Source organism: Oreochromis aureus, linkage group 9 (assembly GCF_013358895.1).
Source record: "Oreochromis aureus strain Israel breed Guangdong linkage group 9, ZZ_aureus, whole genome shotgun sequence".
NCBI lineage: Eukaryota > Metazoa > Chordata > Actinopteri > Cichliformes > Cichlidae > Oreochromis > Oreochromis aureus.
The window spans coordinates 11,278,311-11,294,980 of NC_052950.1; the positions used below are offsets into that span (position 1 = coordinate 11,278,311).

Consider the following 16,670-nt stretch of genomic DNA (forward strand, 5'->3'; position numbering starts at 1 on the left):
TTTCCTTCTTTGTTCAGGTGTGCCTCCAGGGCATCCTGCCAGAAAGCATTAATGGCAATTTTTTTTTCTCAAAGTGACCAGAGAAGGAAATGATCCAAGTGGGTGACGTTTCTAGATAAGAGCCTCAGCAGCAGGCCTGTTTGCCCGGGCTCATTTGCCCGCCGCTCACCTGTCCGTCATGAGAAGAGTTGACCTTTAACCAGCAGTGAGTGGCTCTCCCGGTCACGGGTACCTGGGCTGTTCTCAAGGGAAATTTGGACTAAATTCCGCACCACATTTTTAAGATGTTCTCTAAATCCAGCCTGAATGCTGAATGCTTACTGAACCGGTTAAAATAGGATGTCAACAAGTGACGCAGGAGCGCTGGCGCTCAGAGTTGTAGGAGGAGAGACAGCTACGCCTCTGTACGGGACACCACCACCAGCAGCAGCTACAACGACACGGGCTACAACTGCAAGGTAGGTGGAAAGCTCCTGAAAGTCAACTTTACCAACCACTTTGTGTTTATCTTGTATTTATCAGGCTTTTAAAACGACATGTTAGCCGCTCCTGTACGCCGTGTTAGCCTCGTTTTGCCTGCTTAACTGCGAAGCGAGAGGAGAGAGAAGCCTCAGTACCGAACCGCGTTTAAAAAACATCCATTTTTACAGAAGCGGCGATGTCCTGGAAACACACAAACACCTGACAGCCGAGAGAAGCCTTCTCAACATTTATTACATTATTGCGTCGTATTCGGCACTGAGATATTTCACTCATTTCGCCTTTTATACGTGGTTTACAGCTGTTTCGCGCCCACCTGCTGCTTTAAACAGAGTAAAGAGGCTGGTGGAACTTTTTGAAGAAAAGTAATATCAGTAATTATTGTGTGTTATGTGCTGTTTTGTATAAATGACGACGTCATATTGATGTAACGACCGTGTAAAGCTCCGTTAGGGTTATTGGATGCAGGGCGTTAGAGTTTTGAGCAGGGTTTGGTTGGTGACACGCTCTTTTTCTTACTCATGAAACGTGACACGACTGGGCTCAAGCATATTTCTAAAGGCTGAGTGCAGAATGTAATGAAAGGAGCTTTTGAGCATAGGATTTATGCTTCTTCCTTTTTTTACTGAATGCATTTATGAATTCACTGCGTTATCAAGCTGTGCTGCCTTTTATACAGTGTGTGGGTGCATGCCTTTGTCATTGACTAAACTAAACCACACACTGTGGCATCATCAGTGTTGTACTTCTGTGCAGCTCAGCTTCTCAGTCTTAGCAGGCGAGCTCATACATGCACACCCAGGCCCTGAGTTCACTCTGAGACACACACACTCCTGCTGCCTGTGCATGTCCACGGCTCTGCCTCTGTTTATCTCCACATCCTCCTGCTAATTCCTCTTAAGTCTATCCACTGTATTCCTACCTATGGGCTGAAAAATAAACAGCACCACTGGAAATCTGACAGGGACTCGAGGCGTGGCAGCAAAAGAACAAGTCTCACTTTGTCTCGGCCAACTTTGCATGCAGGCAAAGTGATTAAGTTGTCTTTCGGTGAACCTGAAATAGAAGTTTGAGGTGTAAATCATTTGCTGGAGTTGGAGCATCACATGTGATTGTCAGTGCTGAGCTCACACCCACACTTGGATCCTTGCGGTTATGTAAGTGTTAGTTGGCAGATATGGACGCACACCCACAGCAAAGCTGACCTAAAGTGAAGGGAACACACCAACATAATTTTACGAGAGTCTCTGTGCACAACGCTGTGGCTCAAAGAGTCTCTCACGGATTACGATTGCATTACTCATCAGCTTGCAAAGCCATCAAAACAAACAGAGTCCCAATTCACAGCACGGGGTAGCACGAGCATTGTGCGTCTGCAGACAGGTGATCAGAGGTCGCTGATGCCTACACGTGAGGTTATAGATTTATTATTTCATGCATTTATTAGGGCTTCCTGAAGAGTTTTAAAAGAGCTCTGCTAAACTGAAAAAAATAGTCTAATTTGTCTTTTTGTTAGCAAAAAAATTACACCATCTTTAAGTTGAATAAGCAATAAGCAATTTGAAAAATTGCAGTTGAAAACAACTTCAGTTATTCAACATGGATTCAAATCCATCCGTTTTTTAACTACAGCATGCTACGGTGCTGGGGCCTGTCCGCACAGACCAATATTTAGTTCAGCAAAGACGTTTTCAAGTCATCTTTTCAAAAGTACGAATACTAAGCATTTGGCATTTCTTACATCTTGAATTGTTCACATTTGGAGTGTTTCGTGGCTGAACAAAACTACCCAGTGACAGCTGGGGATGTGTGAAGACTTGCCACAGTTTTTTTTAATTATTCAAAGACAATAATTTAGGAATGCACAAATTGTGAAATTCTGAGGCAGTACGTGGTTTTTGTAGGGCAGCCAATATCTGATGCCAATAACGATAATTTTTCCAGTCATTTAATTTTATGAAAAACAAAGAAATAAATTAAAAAAATAAAATAAAATTCCCAGTGAAATACAAGTTGAGATGATTGGGATTTCTGAATAGGACGCCTCGGGGATGCCTCGTAGGTGAGGTATTTCAGCATGTCAACACACATTGTTCTATCAGTAAGCAGCCGGGCCGATTTTACCCAGAACTGATATCCAGGATACGCTCAATAAACAGAGGAAATAACTACCTTAGTTAGAGCTATTACATGGCAGCAATTCCATCTATTGAAAGGGAACAGTGAAGATTTAGCCTGTGACAACGCCATGCCTAACCCTACTGTATCCCTGGCCGATCAGATTATGTAATTTATGTTTTTATTGAATTAATTGAATTGTTCTCCTAAGTCAGGGGTGTCAAACATAAGGCCCAGGGGCCAAGCAATGACTCCAATTTGTCCCACAGAAAAGCTGTAAAAAATTTCTGTTATTCATTTATTTACATTGGGTTTAAAAGCAAACATTTTCAGTGATTCACAAAAGAGTTCTTTTTTATAATTATATATTTTTTTTAATTATAATTATAACTGTAATTTTATACATTTGTTTACAATTTAAGCCCCAAAGAATCATGCTGACAGATTTCTTTCATTTATTACATCACCATTTCTCAAAATTTGATTTATTTTTCTTATATTATCTTATGTTTTATGTTTTAATATAAAGGACATCGGTGTAACTGTTGCTGTGAATAATTTGTGAATTAATCCGACCCATTTAAGATCACCGTAGGCTGTATGTGATGATGAGTTTGATGTCCCTGTCCTAACTCTTGGCCATCAGGGAACAAACAAAATATCCATTCAAAGTGACATCCACCTAAAACCATGCGCATCTTTTTTTAAGTTTGTTTCACCTTTCTCCAAAATACAGGGTTATGGTTCACCTATGACAACTTAGACCTCAGAGAGTTAATGGAGCTACGTGCTGGTAGTGGTCTAGAAGCACCGCAGCGCTCAATCGATTTCATGATTACTTCAGCAGTTTGTGTGACTGCAGTCTTCAGGCTGTACCTTCGTCCTCATGTGGACAAATCCACACGTTTACGTAACCACGGAGCTAGATAATGATAATCAGATAATGATTAAAAGAAAAGGCATATACCTTTCACTAGTCACATAAACTAAAAATATACTTTCTAAATTAGGTCTCGTGCTTGTGGTCACTAATCACAGACCTGTCACTTATCACACAGGGCTCTTACAGGTTGATAAGCACTGACACAGCCGTGATGTGGGAAAAGTTCTGCAGCTGGTTGGGGTTCACTCAAGGTGTGTTATCTTTGGCACTAAAATGCTGTAGAAGAGCGCGAAGATCTTCTTCCCTGCGTTCCTCTTCTCTTTTCTCTCCGCTCCTCTCTCATGTCATGTCGTGGCAGGCTTTTATAATCGCCTCCCAGCACTCTAATGAGGCCAATGAGTGGCCCCTGAAGGCAAGGTGGATAGTGAGAGCTACAGCTTTCTATGATGTGCCATGTTATTACAAAGAAAAAAAAAATCAAAGGGCTTCATTTTGTGATCACAAAAAGCACCACAGGTTACATAAAGACTCCTAAGCAACAATTTCCATCCACTCCCAAACTGCTGAATGCAATAAAAATAGAGAAAGTGATCTCAGAATGTCCTGTAAGAGATAATTGTTGCCATTTCGTTTGTTCTGTTTACCGAACAAAGGTTGCAGCGACACGTACATTTCTGTTTCAGTAACCGCCTCATCTTTGTTCTGGTGTCATCATCGTGATCGGTAGTTGGCACGCCAGCGTGGGTTCAGCGTTGGGTTGCGGCAGTAAATGTGCATATGCATGTTTGAGTGAGTGAGTGAGTGAGTGGGTGTGTTAGCTCTGTACCCTGGTTGTAACAGAAAGTGTGGAACGAGATGCCGAATAGTTATATAACCACTGCTTATCGGTCCAGCACTGCCGGAATGATGAGATGAGAGAAGCATGGCTGCTTGAATTTCCTTCCGTCTTCAGTTCTCTGTTTGATTTCATGCTGCAGAAACTGGATTGCAGCAGACCAAAAGAAAATAAATATGGCTCTCTTTTTGAGTTTTAGACTTTTGAGTGGACAGGAAAAGATATCATGTTGGCTCCAGCAAAATATGAAGAGCATGTCTCACTCTGGTCTAATGTCATTTTGAGAAAAATACTAATCAAGGAAGTAAAGATTGTCACTGTCAGTCTGTAGTTCAATCTCTTTTTCCATAAAAAAATAATGGACATAATTTGCACTTGGAAATAGGTGATAAATCGGGATATAGATCATTGCAATGCTAAGCAAATTGCAAATTGTTAAAAAATTTAAATAATGTCATAACTTGGGTTAAAAAATATTGCAGTAATATTGTGTCAGTCTGGTGATGCTGCTTTTAGTCATCATCATACTAAAGGGGGGAATCACATCACTTCTTTTCTTTATTTTTGAGTCTGTAGGTAGTTGTAGGGTGTTGTGTGAAATCCAGTTTAGGATAAATACTCCTTAACTTCCTGTGACTGCTGGTGGGTAGATATGAAACCACTGATGGAGCTGTTGACAAAAGCACTTAGTTATCTTTATCTTTTTTTTGGAGCACAACCGGGAAGGCTGTCTTTGCTGCAGAGCCTGTTCTCGGTGTCACAGTGCTGAATTGACATTATTACAAAAAAATGTTTCAAAGTCAAAAATAGAATATTTGAGTTCAAGTTTAGTTATTTTGCATCAATTAAAGTTTTCATTTGTTCATGTATTTATTTATTTTTAGAGAACAACAAGATGAAACATTTGGTGAAACATTCAAGCAGGAGGAACACCATGGTGACAAACGCCCAGCTGAGCAGTTTTCTCACCAAACAGCAATCACACAGAAGGAAACACACAAAGGTGAAACGTCACTCCATACGCACATTTAATATATATCTATTAAAACATTCTTTTTTTAAAGTCAAGAATCTCTTCTGTTTTGGGTTTCAGCTGTAAACACCTCATAATCACTGAATTCTGAATGTGTTGCAGCACTAATATTGACAGCAGACGAGCTAAGAAAGGACCAAACTTCTTCTTCAGGTGGTGCAGATATCCAGGTCCAGCAGTCCAGCTTCACCTCGTGCCACGTCCTCAGACTCTCCACTAATCCAGGCATAAAACAAAGCAAGAGTTTTTACAGGTAAGCAAGGGAAGGGATACATTTACCGACTGGCCTTGATTACAGATTCATTTAGACACTTTGTTTCTGGAGCGCACGTCAGTTCTGTTCTGGCATTCAGGACAGCATCCCATAATCAAGTTACTCCCCATCTGTCTGTATGACAAGGCTGCAACAATTTGTCGCTATAATCGATGACGTCGTGTATAAAAATTCATCTGGACAAAATCTTATTGTCGACACATCATATACAAATACCATCTAAATGTGTTTTTGTAACGAGCTTTTAAAACGCTGGCTCCCTGGAGCTATGACATCAACTATGAATGGTTCAGTTTCAGTTTTAGAGAGCTAATTTAGTGCATCGCATTTATACCTTGTTCATGTAAATGTTTGTACAGTAGTGTTTATGTTAGCCTACCTGTCGGAAACTTCCCATGGATGATGCTTGCCATGTGAACACAGTTTTTCAGTTTTGTTAGCTAATGAGTGAAATGTGATAGTAAAGCATTAAATAGGATTAGCTACTCTGCCTCCTAGTTTGTTTGGGGGGTTTTTCTCACATTAATATTAGCATATATTCTGAATAGTAAATCTCTTGCATTTAACGTTAGGTCGTTAATCTGTGGGTTGGACCATATCAGTAATTAATTATACATATAATCAGTAAATAGTTTAAATGGCTTCGAACACTACACCATCTGAGACACTATGCTATGCAAACAAATTCTTAGTTATTATTAATTAGTGATGGTCTTTTCTAATTCTGTTTTGTTCTGTTTTACTAGTATTAAGCAAAGGTGTATAGATGAGTTTGTCCTGTAAAGAGGCTCACTGCACCTCTGAAATGTCTGAAGTCTTGACAGAGAGCATCTTTAGCATCGTTAGCATGGGACGAGACAACAGGGTGATCTCACAGGTGGACAGGCTTGAGCAGGTGAGGTACTAGAACCTAGAACAGGAGGTTTGCCAACATGAAGGGGAGAACAGAGTTATTGAAAAAATCATTGACTAATCAACTAATCAAAGAAAAATGAGCAGATTAGTCGACTACCAAAATAATGGTTAAATGCAGGCCTACTGTATGACATTAACAAGTGTGGAAAACTGGTGTAGAAACCACAGTTTTCAAGCTCATACACAGACTTGCGTCCTGTTGTAGATTTGTTATGTGAAAAGTGGAGCTGAATAAGAATTTAAACAGTATTGTGATGGATAGTTGTTTTGCAACGTGGAAACGTTTTTTTTAACTTAAGTAAAAGCTATATAACTTGATCTATAATGCAATCTATAATGCAATATTACACAAATTACACAAATATAGAGCATGTAAATACTTAAATGAAGCAAAAGTGTTTCAGGGAGGGACTAGTGCCACCCTATGCCCCCCTTTTAGACACGCCCCTGGGCAGAGCCTTCAGCTCAGTTTGAAATGACTGAGACATATCAGGGAACCCTGGGATTTGATTCCTTGTGTGTTTTGAGGTGTATCGCTGCTCAACTGATCTTCCTTAATTTTGCTAAAGTGTGTCTCCTAATAAGCAGTAAATCTACATCCCACAAACAGTTTCTGAGGTCTGCAAAGAGGAACACCTGCCACTAATCGTTGTTCAGACATTTAAATCCCTCGATTTACAACATCCTGTCAATCAGTAACCGAGCTGTGTCTGCATTCTTCAGTCTGTGACAAAGGACCTGGAAGAGTCAAGTGTTTGCATAAACGCAGAAGTACGCTTAATAAAGTGTGTTAGCTTATGTCTCAGTAGTACGAATGCATTGTTTTTCTTGTTTTTCTTGTTTTATAATATTTTAAACAGTCTTTGCTCTGGAATTCGGTAGAGAAGAGAAGATGTATAGCTCTTGCAATCCTATGTGGAAGTCTGTATTTACATTCTCAAAGTTAATGTGAGATGTGTTATTAATCATCTACCTGTGGTTTCATTTGTTAGACAGAGAAACTTCCTTAAATCAGTCATGCGGGAGAATCTGAGGTTATTTTAGGTGAAACTTGTTGCCTTGGTTTTGCCTCAGGAAAATATTTACTTTTTCTATAGGTTAATCTAACATTATATAATAGCTGCTTATAACATTGTGTCAGGTTTTTATTAGAATAAGATAAGCCTGTCAGCAGAGGTCTCAGATCAAACAGGCTTTATTGGTTATGTCAAAGGCACGCCCCCTTTCACTGTGTGCTAGTTACCTGCGCTCATGTCAGTCCAACATGGCCTTATATAGACAACTTGTGTGTGAACTGTACTTGTACAACGTGTTCCACATCAAATTAAAAAAGTAAATAAGTCTTTGCATGATTGCTTAGTAGGTGTGACTTTAGTTTACATCTGCCGGTGAGAAAGTCGTGTTTAGAGAGGGTGACTGATGTGAGGAATGTGAACGTTCCCGTCGATCAGCATTGCTGTGGCAAATTCTAGATCTAATCCCTCTAATGTTTCACTAAAAACAGTTGGACCGTCTGACGTTCAGAAATGAGACTTGTAGCAGTTGTGAGTGTTTAATGCTGAGACATCTCATTAGTTTCCACATTTTTTCTTTATCCCACCAAAAAAAATAAGTTTACACCGCACAGTCACCACTAACAAAATCAAAGATTGCCCCAATTGTGTGTGTATTTGTATGCAACAAAGTTTGCACTGCAACACTAAAAAAGTGCATTATTTTAGAAAGTTGTGACAATGTCTCAGTTTCCTTTTTCAGAGAAATGTTGCAGCTGCAGCATGCACCCAGAAATCTAATACACTGTGTCTTTTCTTTGTATCAACAGATTGATTGAACCACAGCGAGTTGAGACCAAGGACAGCAGTTTTCAGGTAAAGACCACAGTCTAACAGAATCAAGCACATTACACACACACACAGTGTAAAAGCTGGTGCAGAGCAAATGTGAAATTCAAACTTTACTCCCACTGATCCAGAATCCAGAATCTAATCAAAAGTACAGATCAGAAGTTTATAGTGTTTAAAAATCTTTGAAAAGTCACATAAAGCAATGGTGACACCATGTTAAAAATATGGTTTTAGATTAATTGTTATTTTAACAGTTATAAGTGACAGGGTGTGTTTTTCTTCCTTGTGTGTGTGTTTCCCTGCTCATCTTTCATGTCTTTCAAAATAACCTGTTTGTCAAGGATTGAATCTCTTAAATAACTACTGCATGGGAACAGACACTCAAGAAAAGCTTTGGCCTCAGTGCAGGCAATTTAAAATTCTGAGAAGCCGCTACCATTGATTACTAGCTGTCAAAGTTAGAAAGCTTTTTACATTCCTGTGCACAGAATTTGCATTGGTATTATATGATAAGCTGAAGTTTAATGTGAATATGAAAATCATTGGGCTTTAATGATACAGCTAAGCAAATGCAAATATATGTTATTGAATATCCTAGGATGGGTCATAGGAATTGTTTTGTAGAACTTTTTTATTTATATAACAAATATTATTAAGTATTAAGATTTTAAGTGTTGGTGATGGCAGGTGTTCAGAAAATTGTAATTTGGTATGCAATAAGTGGGTCCTGTCAGTAAAAGTTTTTATTTTAACAGATTAATGGAAGAACGTCTGCATCACAAACCTCTATAGAGGCACCCAGCATCTATCGATTGTCAGAGGCAATACCATTTCCAGCCAAGGAGAAAGACAAGGTCATCACTGCTAATTGCAATGAACTGGAGATTACCAGGGACTTGAGCAGAACTCAGGCTTTTTCAAATAGTGACTTTGGGACACATAAGCGTAATGCCTTGCACAGACTTTCATTTGGATCACAACCAAGGACTTACACTGGATCTCTAACTCGAGCTGAGTCAGAGGGAAATATACAGGACCGTACAAAAGGCCTTGCAGACCGTCTTCAGGAGTTAGCTGGCCCGCCCAGAACCATGTTGTCTTCCTCAGTGGTCACGGTTCTCGCTCCTCACTGGAGTGGCCGACTGCGACGTTCCAAAAGATTTGATGGAACCGGCAGCTCTGAAGCCCAGGGAATTACGCAAGATGGGACAGGTGCTGCAGCAAACCGTGGTTTTCAGCAGACTCAGAGCCAACATGGTGTGGAGAGGGGCTTAACAGGTGGACTGGGAACCCAACTGAGGCCTCCATTTTCAGATCTCAGGAGGAACACAGTGGGCTGGTCAACTAAAAGTGATCCTTTGAGCTTGGAATCTAAAAGGGAAATGATTAAAACTGTTTCTTTGGATGTGAACTCAGGAAGGATGGACAATAGAAAAATAGACAGAGGTTCTTTAAGCGCTTTAGCTACCAGTGCCTCTGTATCGCAGAGCCAAAATGAACAAAGGCGAAATCCACAAACTGTCCATCAAGGCGGACACTCATCTTCAAGCTCCAAACCAACAACCAGCAACGTACTTCTTTCTTTAAGGAGAGGCAACATCGGTGGCAAGAATCTCAATGCAACCTCCCCTCTGAGCAGTTTTCCAAGTGATCAGAATGGAAAATTATTCACAACACCCCTCTCTCAGAGCTTTCTCAATAGTAATGAACAAGAGAGGCCAAAGCCGCTCCTCTCTCCATCATCTATTTCTTACAGGACAACTGAAACTAGCCCTGTCCTTTCCCCATCACCCTCCAGCCTGAGAGAGCAGAGCACCTCTGACAGGTTCATCTTTGCACCTTTACCAGTGGACAAAAATGCAGACGGCAAACCCTTTGCCCAACAGTCTCAGACAGTAAATAGGATTCAGTCCAGTCTCACATCCTCACAGACATTTTTAGGTAAAGGACCATCAGAAAGTCAACAGAACTACAGGGACAGAAGTAAAACTCTACTTTCAGAGACTCCAGTCTCCTTGTCCAGACAGCCCCCATTTGACTCTTCTGCCCAAGTGAAAACCCAGTCCTTTCCTAAAAGGACCACGCTGAAACAGACTTCCTGGTGGAAGCAAGTTACCCAGGAAAGCAGTTTCCCTTTCACCCCAAAAGACACAACCAACAACAAAGACAAGCCAAACACAACCTTACTTCCACCCTCCAATAATAATAGTGACATGACATCTTCAAGTCAGCCTGATAACAAAAGCAGGGGTAGTCCGGTCAACAACAACAGAGACAACAATAACACAGCAGAGTCAGTTTGCACAGGTAATATGAACCTTTTTATGAGGGCACAGGGAGGAACTCGCCATCTCGGACAAAGAAATGCTGGGAATTCACCTGACCGTGATTTGCACAGGTCTGTCAAGGACCAGTATAGCTCAAATGTAAACAACAGAGAATACCCAAAGCCGCCCAGTGTGCCAGATGTTTTGTCTAGTTCTAAAATTAGCAGAGCTACAGCACAAACAACACTGAGTCAACCTAAAGATCCAGGCAAATATGATTTAACCGATAGTTCATATACAGCAAATATGTCTGAGTTACCATCTGCTTTGCAAAATCCTAGGAGCTCAGATACACCCACAGAGACCAGCAGCAAGTACAAAAATAATTATTTTCCACCCAAACCCAACAACACCCCCATGCCTCCTCACAGCGTAGACTCACAGAGGTTTACCAGCACACCGCTCTCTCTTGATTTCACCAGTACTGTCAATGGTAAAGTTCATACATCTCAAAATACCTCTGGTCCCCAAACCTCAAAAATGAAAAGTAGTCCTTCCTACCATTCTCAGTCAGTTCCTTCTCAGACCAATATTCATACCTCGGCATATACAACCTCCACTGGCTCTTTGTCCCAGAAAACAAAATTTACCAACAATTCCTCTGCCACACCTCTTGGATTTGAAAGAAGTTATGCTTCCATTCCTAAACCTTTCCACCCTAAAACTGTGTCCAGCCTGATTTCCACAGTCAGTTCTGTCTCCAAAAAAGATTATAGCGCCACTGCTTCCAACTCCTCTTCCTTTGACACTGGCAGCCACCCTGCAGCCACCACTGCCTCAAGTTCTTCCCTTCTCAGTCCTGCTGTCACCTCCGCCATTACCTCTCCTACCTCTGCCACTGTCTCCGCTCTCCTAACGCCTCCTGCAACCCCAGTTATTACCAACCCCACTTCAGAAACTTCAAACCCTAAAAAAGAAGGGAAATTTTCCAGCAGCTCAGAGAAAGAGCCAAAGAAACTTGAGAAAAAGAAAGTGAGAAGAGTGACATGGGATGACTCGGTGGATCTGCAACAGTCAGAGTCCACCGCTGTGGAGAAGCCAGAGTCGTCAGAAGTCCAAGCGACCCCTCAAGCCACATCTAAGTACCTGCGAAATGCTCCATCCATCTTCTCCTTTCTGAGATCGAGCAGTTCAACAAGTTCTTCTGTTTCTCCCCCTAAACCCAAGACCTCCAGCATTGAGGTGGAGAAACCAGGAAAGTATAGATCCTTATCATCTGACTCGGCTGATTTAGCATTCAGGGAGTTTGAGCGAAACAAGCAAAGAGCTGGTGATACAATGATTTTTAACCAGGGAAGACAGGACTTGCCCACACCAAGGCATGAAAGGACACTATCAGTGGAATCTGGCACAGTTCAGTGCCGTACTTCAGCTCCTCTCTCCCTCCCTCCTGACTTTTCAAGTGGCTATAAGGTTCGTTATAGCTCTCCTCCTTACTCCACGCTCATGTCTGCAAGGATGACACAAGGGGAGACAAATACGAGAACAACCAGACCAACCCTCTTCTCACAACCCTCCCAGTCAAATTACACCCCAAATCTCTCTGTAAATACTGACCCAGTTTCAGTCATGACCTTATCCACATCCAAACCTCCTATGTCTCCTCCCAGACCCTCCCTTTCCCTGTCCTTACCCCTCCAAAAGAAACCTCCCAAACAAGAAAGTCCAAATGTTGAGGTTTCAGAAACTGATCGAGCAAGCAACAATAACAGCGGAGATAAAGGCCAAGAGCGAAAGCTATTACTTGTAGACAACAGAATTCACATCAGACCTCCTTCCCTGCAAGGTGATAAGGCAGACAGCTCGACATACGTAACTGAGACACTGGTTTACAGCCTTAAATCCAAAGTAGATGCATCGACAGCCACAAAAAAAACCACACCTAATGCTTTACAGCATACCAATAACACACCGGTTTCCGTGGAGACCAAGTTTAGTCAACAATCGCTGACAGGCCAGAGTAAGGGAGCAGCAGGTGAACCATGTCGTCATTCAGGTCAGAGCTCCAGCAGCAGCAGCTCAACAGAGAGTCAGTCCCGGGAGACAGAAGACTCCAGCAAAAGCATGAAGGAGACTATAATGGGGAAAAGCAGGTTTTTCTCAGTAGACGTTAATAATGAACAAAACACAAAGAGAAGCCGATTTGCACTGAAGAAGAGCGTCAGTACACCAAACTCCAGTTTGACGAGGTCAGAGTCAGACAGGGCCAAGAGTAACAACAAAGTGGATCAAGTCTTTAGCAAACTAAAGCAAAAATTAAGCACTAGATGGTCAACCTCACAAGCACCTTCTGTTAGCGGATCGAGCGATGTGAGCGATGTGAGTGTTGAGAGTAGTAAAATTCCAGAGGAAACAGTGCCAGAGAAAGTAATGGTGCTGAACGACAATCTGGACACACAGGCTTCGAACAGGTGGACGCAAGATAGATACATTCTGATACCGTCCTCGGCTGCTGGAAACACAAAAGTTGGAAATCAGCGCTCCAGCTGGACCGAAAAATCATCTCTAGAAACGGACCATGACATGCAAAATGCTTGTGCAGAACAAATTTCTGAAAAGAAAGCCCCAGTTTATCTGACAGTCCATGGTCCAACAGTTGACCAGTTAGACCTTGAACAAGACCAAGTAGATTATAAAGCAACAAGCCTCTCTTCCAGAGATCCAAGTCCCAGTAGAAGTCCCGCTTTTCCAGCTTCATTCAGGAGGTCCACACCTAGCCCCAGGAGCCCATTCTCTCCCTTCTCCTCTCTTTCACCAATGTCCCCACTTTCCTCGTCTGATGTAACAGACGACAGCGTCTTCTACAGCCCAAAGCTGCACCGCCGCAGAGAATCCTCCTCTCCGTGTGAGCACGGAGAAGGGATCAGCTTGGGAGTTCCGAGAAAAAGCCGGGCATCCGTAGGTCTTCCATGTGTGAGCCCAGGACATGACAATGAAAACTTGGCATCCTCTTATGCAGACTTAAAGTATGGCATTGAGCCTGGGAAGTCCTTTTCTGTGAGTTCTGTTCTCTCCAGTCGACCCTCTGGACCGGGACGTATTTCCACAGGATCCAGATTCATGAGTGTGGGTGACCTCTCTCAGTCTGCCTTCTCTTGTGGAGAAAATAGTGGAGATTTTGATCAGTGGTCTGTCAAATCTGATTGGAGCACAGTGTATGACTTCCAGGCTTCTGAGGATGGTCGAAAATCATATTTCCCAAGTGATCCAGGTAAAATGCGATCAAGATCTTTGCCTCGATCGCTGACCAGGTGCTTGGCAAACTGGAGCTCTGGAGACTCTCCTCAACATGTAAATGCTACAGCTTCCAAGCCTGCTCACCTCCGCAGCCCAAACATGAACATTTGCCAGTTTTTGTGGGATGCAGAGGCCCCGCCCACCCCTCCTCCAACACCTCCTCTGTCACCAGTGTCCAGGCGCATGTCCAAACCACCCAGCCTTTCCTCTCCTACCTTTCCTAGCTCGCCAGGAGTACTACAGCCGGGGGACAGCCAGTCCAGGGGGCATTTGCCCTCCAGAGGTTATGTATCCAGCCTTAGCACCTTTGATGAGTCATCAGACAGCAGCTCGGACACAACAACTGATGACGAATACTACTTAGAAACAGATGATGAGGGAGAAAAAGAGACAGAACTGTAAAAGCAGAACAAGTGCTTTAAAAATGCAAGTTTCTGAAACATCCATGAGGGAGGGGATAAAGGAGGTGCTGTAATCTTTTGGTGTGTAATGACATCTGCATCTCTCCTGCTTTTGTTTTTTTTGTTTTTTCACTCTGTTGAGACCTGAGGTCAGTCGGGACACCGGGTATCCTGCATGATTTGGTTTTCGGAAGTGGTTGTTGTGGTCAGGGTAAAATATACACAATACAAGTAAGCATGGATTATCAGCATAAGTTTGTACCATATGTTGTATTTGAATGCAGAGCTGTAATTCCTGGATAACAAATAGACATTTATAGTTTGAGTGTCGCATGGCATTAGTGAGGTATATGCTGTATCTTTGTAGTTGTTTCAAAGAACAAACTACTCTGTAAGTTTAGGCTTTTTGCACAAGTCTTTAGGTTTGCATTTCATCCTGGTAGGTAGCAATAAGTACTTAGGTAACGTGGATAAATGTGCTGTCATATAATATTCCATCATCTCTGTTCTGCTATGTTTAAGAAATGAAATTAGTTTTGGTAAATGTTCTAATCGTAAAGCTGATATTTTCTTAGCACTTTTTTTTTCAAAACAGGCAGAGTGTTGGTTTAAAATGATTTTTTTTTGTACTTAGGGATGAAATATAATCTTGATATGATTAACATTTGTTTTCAACCCTTATAAAGTGCTCTATACGGTGCCTGCTCTTATTTGCACAGTGATAAATTCTTAATATATCTATTTTATAAATAAATGTAATATTTCTAACAAGACCTGATGTTCTGGGGATTTCTCATCACCTTGTTACACTTTTGTTGTTCCCCCATATGTCAGATTATATAACCATCATCAGCATGATTTGTCCTTGAGTCATTAGTTTTGTCCATTGCAGTGCTCACATGCTTTAAGTGAAAAGGTATGTTGATAATTGGCATGACAAAAGATTTGGTTCTGAATTCCAGTCTGTAGGGAACGTCAGTGATCAAATTAATCAGCGCTTTGGTGGATGCTATCTTCTTAAAATAATGTGTGCTCTAGGTGGGGCTGTTCAACGGTCACACATTGTTCAAGCGGGTGTTTCCTTTTGTTGTCAACACACTGTGTGTTGATCATTAGATAAAACATCCATTAGAGTTCTTGCTGGCAGTGTACTTGTATCCCAGACTTCCTCTCCCATGCATGCCTAATTTTTCCCGGAGAGACTCTCACTAAGATGCCACAATCTGCTTTGTGTTATTAGCCATGACATCACCAGGGAAGGGCATGGCTGCTTCACGTCGTGTGTCATACTGTTCAGAGCACTTGAATGTGGTTTTCCATCTTATGTCATAAAAGGGGAAAGTGTAAAAACGAGGTGAAACGCCTTTTTCAGACAATGGCCTCGCCCAGAGCAAAGTCAGGCCTAGAACTAGCTGATAAAGACACAGATAAGAGTCTAACTGATAAAGTTTAAATTAGTATTAAAGCGCTGAATCAGGCCGTTGCACATGGGAGTGTACGGGAGGAAGTGTAATTGTACACCAAAGGTGTAAAGGGTCAGTATCTACAATAATCAATGTTTTCTTTTTTTAGATGTTCAGTACAGGGGACTGTATTTATATTGGACTTCCTTAGCCTCACAGACCACACAAAGAGTTTTAGACTACAAGCCAAACATTAACCTCCTCAGACACATAAAGGCAAACTGTTCTATACACTTAACTTTCCACCTATGACCAACTTAGAATCACTGGTTAACCTAATATGCACATTTTGGACTGTGGAAAAAGAGCACCAAGGAAGCCCACACAGGTACAGAGAGAAAATGCATGTCTGAAACCGCAGAGCTCACCACTGCACCGCCATTAGGAAGGTTACGCCTACAGTGTAGGCCCGCATGAATGTCTGGGATCTGCAACGGAAAAATGAAGATCTGAGTCACTGTAGGCATCTCGATACTCAGAGTGGCTGCAGGCTGTTTGGTATGAGAGCTGCAGATCACACGTGGGAGCAGTATTAGGTTGCACCTGACAATAAACAAACATGTTTTGGTCTCTTTAATATGGAGCTCCAGCATGGACGCAGCCGTGTTGGCATCAAACAGGAGAATGTTTTGTTACTGCAGGTGCAGCTATTCAGCAGAGGTTAACAAACGAGAAGGACTGCTTTGGAAACGGTTTCAGTTACAATAATATTGTTTTTTCTTCTGTTGTTTTCTTTATAAGATTATGTTGTACGGTAAGTAACCTGTATATCATGTAATTAATACATTTACTTTGACCCTGTTTTATATCATCAATATTGTAACCCTCATGACGAGTAGTCTGTTTTTAAAGTATTTTCA

The 16,670-nt window shown here is 41.7% G+C and overlaps 1 protein-coding gene across 1 annotated transcript; it reads left to right on the forward strand.

Annotated features, from left to right (window-relative positions):
* Positions 1-131: 131 nt before the first annotated feature.
* On the forward strand, positions 132-15,120 carry zmp:0000000991 (mucin-5AC). Its single transcript, XM_031730132.2, has 5 exons — positions 132-458; positions 5,201-5,319; positions 5,452-5,602; positions 8,361-8,406; positions 9,138-15,120. Exons 1-5 carry the CDS (start codon positions 340-342, stop codon positions 14,346-14,348), a joined length of 5,646 nt encoding a protein of 1,881 aa, XP_031585992.2. The 5' UTR covers positions 132-339; the 3' UTR covers positions 14,349-15,120.
* The last annotated feature ends 1,550 nt before the right edge of the window (positions 15,121-16,670 follow it).

Excerpts from the sequence above, each read along its gene's own strand:
- zmp:0000000991 (XM_031730132.2), top strand. The coding sequence starts at position 340 with ATGTCAACAAGTGACGCAGGAGCGCTGGCGCTCAGAGTTGTAGGAGGA. Across the intron at positions 5,320-5,451 it reads ACAGAAGGAAACACACAAAG|CACTAATATTGACAGCAGAC; the intron begins GTGAAACGTCAC and ends AATGTGTTGCAG. Across the intron at positions 8,407-9,137 it reads CCAAGGACAGCAGTTTTCAG|ATTAATGGAAGAACGTCTGC; the intron begins GTAAAGACCACA and ends TTATTTTAACAG.